At 27.2% G+C, this 6000-nt stretch overlaps 1 protein-coding gene across 1 annotated transcript; it reads left to right on the forward strand.

The window, feature by feature from the left end:
• Positions 1 to 2322: 2322 nt before the first annotated feature.
• Positions 2323 to 4299, forward strand: LOC106790268 (60S ribosomal protein L26). The gene is made up of 4 exons (XM_014755041.1): positions 2323 to 2413; positions 2655 to 2833; positions 3702 to 3842; positions 4106 to 4299. The coding sequence occupies exons 2-4, from the start codon at positions 2666 to 2668 to the stop codon at positions 4241 to 4243; spliced, it is 447 nt and encodes a 148-aa protein (XP_014610527.1). The 5' UTR covers positions 2323 to 2413; positions 2655 to 2665; the 3' UTR covers positions 4244 to 4299.
• The last annotated feature ends 1701 nt before the right edge of the window (positions 4300 to 6000 follow it).

Here is a 6000-nt window from a genome sequence, read left to right on the forward strand (position 1 = left end):
CTTATAAATATATAAGATACTAATACTATTTTATTTATATAATCTAATTATATATATATGTATACTCGGATTTACTTACAATTATAATATTAATTGTAAGAATATGATGAAAATGATACAATAAGAATTATTTAGTAATTCTATTACAATAAAATTTATAATTATGAGTGTATAAGATTTTTCAGTATACAGTTTTCTTACAATTACAATCGTAATGACGATAATGATGATAATTATAATATAAGTGTAAATGATAATAAAGATTTGAAACTTGGAGACTGGTAGAATATATCTTTATTATTAAGCTTACGGACAAACCAAATGAGAAATAACCAACGTTTCATCCATCCAACAATTTCTTATGCACAAGCTACGAAAGGAAACTCCCCAAACATCCCAAGTTTGTTAACTCCAAATATAAAAAATAAAAACGAATATGTTTACACTGCTGACAACGTGAGTAAATTAGAAAAACTTTTCGGAAAACAATCTGAACAAATAAATAATCTTCTCTCTCTATTAACCGTAAAAGTAAGAAAATTGTCAGCAGTCAGAAAATAGTGAAAAAATTACGTATTGCTCTTTGGAACGCCAATGGCTTAATGTAACGAAAACATGAGTTGTAATATTTAAAAAAAAATCATGACATTCAAATAATATTAATATCCGAGACGCACCTTGTTACTTTATTACCCTTATTCACAAGCCATGAAAACTATCACACGAAATCACGTCTTACCGACTAATCAGTCTATTATCTACTCTATATATAAGCTACTCGAAAAAATTCTTATTAATCGCCTCTTTAATGCTCTAGATATCCTTATACTTTCTGATCACCAATCTATGTTTTGAAAAGATCATTCAACAATCGAGTTTATTCATCGGATAACTCGTCAGTTATCACTAGATCTTGAACAGAAAAAATAATGTTCAGCAATATTCACGGACATAAGGCAAGCTTTTAATAAAGTGTGACATACCAGACTGCTATACGAGTTTAAAAAAACACTTCTATATCTTCTATAGTGAAACAATTAGATAAAACAATTAGTCAAAATTAGAGAAATACATACTTTTTTCAAAAATTGTACACTGGGAATAAAATTGTTTCAAGAATTTCTGAAACGTCATCCAAGAGTTCATCATAAAAAAGCTCAACATTTTTCCAAAGCCAGAGCTTCTATAACTGAACATCGTATTCTTAGATGATTCGCAAATATTAAAAAAGACTTATGTTAGAAACCAAAATAGATATATTTAAAGATCCTCAATATGGTTGAGACTGCTGTCCATCTGCTACCGAATGAAGGTTATGTCAAAAGAATAGATAAAATAATCCACTTTTTAAGTTACTACATTATTTCTAATGTGTTCAATATTGTTCTATATATTCTATTAGTATTATTAAAGATAACAAAGTCAAATTATTTTTTAATTAATGATTTTCTTTAATGACTTATATTTTGATTGCTTGTGTCCAAAACTGTTTTTCACCCAGTCCACAAATAGCTGAAAGTATCCAAAAATGATCAAAAGAAAAAGGTAATGTTACATAATTACATTACTTTTTAAATAATTGAAATAAAAAAACACTTTGTTAAGGGGTTACATGGGTTTACACCGGGAAAAAATAGCATATTTTCAACAATTTTTTTTTCTATATAAAAAATGGAATTCTTATTCAAACTTTTTATAGTATTTAAGATACATATTTAAAGAACATTTTCTGAATTTTTGGTTGAAAAATATTTTAAACTCAGCCATTGCGACGTCATTTCCGGTGACCCTACCGAAAAAAAGTGTTTTCGCGTTGACAGCAGAACTTATAAACGGTGGGGGTTTTTCTGTTGAAAAAATAGGGTATTTTAGTGAATACTTAAAACTAGAAACTGGACGAAGGAAAAAGAAAAAAATTAAAATTTTTTTGAAAGTCCCAAACCCATGTAACCCCTGAATGTCATTATCAGATTTCTTATATTTTTGTGATTATAGATAATAATTATTTATTGTATTTTAATATATATGCTAGTTTATATATATATATATATTATATTTTAAAATTAATTAAAGTTACTAAAAACTTTGAAATGTCCAAAACCGATGTCTCTATCCTATATATTTTTGATAACCTGTTGTTCTCACCAAAAACTCTAATTGCTGTTACTCGTCTTTCGGATATTATCTCTTTCGTTTTTCAACTCCTTCTCTCGACTTCTATCGCACGCGTCTTTACGCGACCGTCCGCCTCTTGGTACGATGTGCGGTTTTAGGGATATTCCCTAGACTCCCCTAGGGATCCGCTACAAATGTGTAATTTTCCTTTCTAGGTATTATATCTTTCAGTTTCGTTTTATATAGTTTTCCGGAGAGAGAACGTTCTTCCGCTATTAATACGCGTTGTTGGAGTTTGGTAGGTTAATGTAATGTGTAGAAATCTAATAAAATCACGTTAAAATAAGTGTAAAGATATTATTTATTCACAAAAATAAGAATCAGTAATATATAAACCAATTACAAATAGTATTATTTATTTCATTACATGAATATATAGTTTTATATCGATCCAAGATATAATGTTTATATTATTTTTACATTTTTATAGTAAATACTTTTATTATAAATTTTGTCTTCATTATATTTTTATTTAACAGGAGAAAAAATAATGAAGTTTAACAAGTTAATAACTTCCTCACGAAGGAAAAATCGTAAGCGTCATTTCACCGCTCCTTCTCATATACGTAGAAGGTTAATGTCTGCTCCTCTTTCGAAAGAACTCCGACAAAAGTACAACGTGCGATCAATGCCCATACGCAAAGATGATGAAGTACAGGTTAGTTAATTTTAAATTATATATTTTTAATTACTTCAATCACAAAATATTAATTTCCTCGTCATTATTTAATGTTTATACTATTTTGTCTATCTTTAAATTTCTTTAATATATTCATTAAAAATTATATTTCATGTATTTATTAATTGTTTCATATTTTGTTAATATGTACATATGTTGTTTATAAAGTTCCAGAAATAATGATTTTACAGTTTACTAGTAAAGCATATAATTGTTCAGTATAAACACAGGATAAAATTAATAAATTATATTAAACCTTTCGATACATTAACAGTGACTATATGATCCAATATTTAACACTTTATGTATTAATGGTGACTATAGTTATTCATAGATATTTAGCATATATTTCATCCTTTGTCTTTTTGATAAAATTTATGTTCGTGTTGTAACTGACCCGTATAGTAGAATCTTATTCGTAATGCAAGTATCTGTACTGCGGAATGATGTATACTTGTAAATGACAGGCATATCAAAAGGATTAACAAAATATAATTATAACGTTTAATTTTTTACACTCCAATTATATTATTGAAACATTGTAGTTGAAAATGATGTAATCTTTAGTTTTCTTTCACAACTTCTTAAAATGAAAAAATGAAAAAATATATTAATTTGGTTATTGCATTTGTTTTGCTCTATTAATTTCAACTTTTCAATAATTCTACTTTCATTAATATTGTTTCTTATTTGCACAGTGCAAGATAAAAGCAACTTGTAGTTGTTGATCAGCTACTATATGGAATAATTGGAGTATAAAAGGTTAAATATTACAAATATATATATATCAATCAGAATAATAAAAATTGTTGATTTATATTATTGTTATATATTATCTAATTTTTAGGTTGTTCGTGGACATTATAAGGGTCAGCAAGTTGGTAAAGTAGTTCAAGTCTACAGAAAAAAATTTATTATATTTATTGAACGGATACAGAGGGAAAAGGCTAATACTGCTAATGTATATGTTGGTATTGATCCTTCAAAGGTAATATATAGCTTTCTTAAATTGTATGTATATAATTAAAATTACACGTTATGACAAATGATGAACCAAACCATTCTCAGAGAATTGGACAAATAGTTAAACTTATAAGTATGCATTCAAAGTTTTTTTGAATGTCTGCTCATTCGTTTTCTTGGTCTGGTTATTGCAGATACATTGGCACTGATCGACATTTATCTAAATAAATTATTTCTTATAGTTTATCTTCATATTTTTAATCTATGTACCACGTGGTTTTGTTTTAGACTGTGATTGTCAAGTTAAAAATGGATAAGGATAGGAAAAAGATCATAGACAGAAGAGGTAAAGGCAGGCTTGCTGCTTTGGGTAAGGATAAGGGCAAGTATACAGAAGATACCACGGCTGCCATGGAAACTTCGTAAATAATTAAAAAATATATTGTATTTGATACAATAAAAAAAAGTAAATCTAAAAAACATTTCTACTTAAATTTCTGATTTATTAAACATAAGATATTTTGTATATAATTTATATAGTTAACATAATATATGCAATTAACATTTTTTATGGTAGACATCACGTGTGCATGATTTTGTTTTTATAACTAAATGCTTATTTAATCTATATATTGCCGACTATGTATAAAAGATATATAGATGTAGTATAGAATAATTTTCGTTTTTAGGCAAAGTATTAAAATGATTAATATTTCACATATTTCTAGGCATGTTATCAAATGTCAAAAGACAAACCGGCAATTTATAAAATTCCTGCTAATAACGTTTCTAATATTACCTGACAAGGTATGTGACTTTCAACGTTTGCCTCAAACTGAAAATTTCTTATTACCATTTCAGTATTTGTTCGGAAGTGACAAAATACGCTACTTTGAATTTTTTCAGCAAAGGTTATTTAGGAATAGGTTTTAATTGCGTCGCAAAATATTTATGCAATTATTTTAACGCTCCTGCACAGTGATGACTTCGAAGATAAAATTTTTCTGTAATATAAGTAGAGTGCATTAGTGCATTCAAAAAATTGTTAATTAATCGAAGGAAATGTTTAATTGTTGTTTAAGGGGCCCACCTAGTATGACTGCTTAAAAAAAAGGTGATTTTTAGGAACTTTTTTAAAGAAAACTACTGCATGAAATATTTTAAAATTTAGAAGATATATTTATACATAATTAAAGAGTATTCACTAAAATTTTCAAATGAAAAAAGGTAATTTTCCGTCTCCTGCGAAATTCACCTTTAGACTGGCATTGTTGTTTATATGACTTTTCGAACGTTACGCATGTATATAACTAGAATAATATTTGTAATAAATAGAATTTCCTTTTTCGGAAAGTCATATAAAGAACTTTCATAGAGGACAAACAGTTAGAAGATGAATTTCGAAGAGAACGGTACATAAATAATATTCTCCGAGCTTGTAGACAACAATAGACACTTGCATCGATTAATTATTCAATCAATTAATTATAACAATTATTTTGATGCACTAATATATATCCTCTGCAGGTATACCAACTTTACTTTCATTTTTTTTTAGATTGCGCTTGCGCCTTGAATTTGTAGTTGCGCATGCGTATAACATTTCAAAATTATTCAAAGTGTAATAATTATTTTAAACTAATTAACGATAAATAAAAAATATTTGATAAAATAAAGTTGAGGAGCCGGACAAACAAAAAGTCAGCAATTGATTGAAAATAAAAAACAATAGAAAACTTCATTGCTTTGCTTAGAAATAGGAAAAAACGTTGTTGTATTTTCAATTATTAATAACTAATTAAATAAATAATTAATAAAACGAGCAATTATGTATTTTAAATGTGCAATTAGTGAGAAATTAAGAGTAATTATTAATTTTTTTTCTACTGTTGAGGTTCTATGTCAACTTATCTGCGGTATCTTGTGTTGTAGCGTGTTCACTAATGCGCGGAAATAAATAATTCACTAAAGAAAAATATTATATGAATATTTATTTTAATAATGTATCAAAAAGRTCTCGTATAAAATATGTGATAAACTTAACAAAAATCTTAAAGAGGTAAGCGGAAGTAGTAGCTAATTKCACGTCTTTATTTCCTGCTTGTCGGTACGCGTGTCTATTGCTCAACGGTTGGAACGGAAGTATCGTCTTTGTAACTATGGAAATATTAATGTTCTCCTAG

This window comes from Polistes canadensis, unplaced genomic scaffold (assembly GCF_001313835.1).
Source record: "Polistes canadensis isolate GaletaPanama2010 unplaced genomic scaffold, ASM131383v1 scaffold_228, whole genome shotgun sequence".
NCBI lineage: Eukaryota > Metazoa > Arthropoda > Insecta > Hymenoptera > Vespidae > Polistes > Polistes canadensis.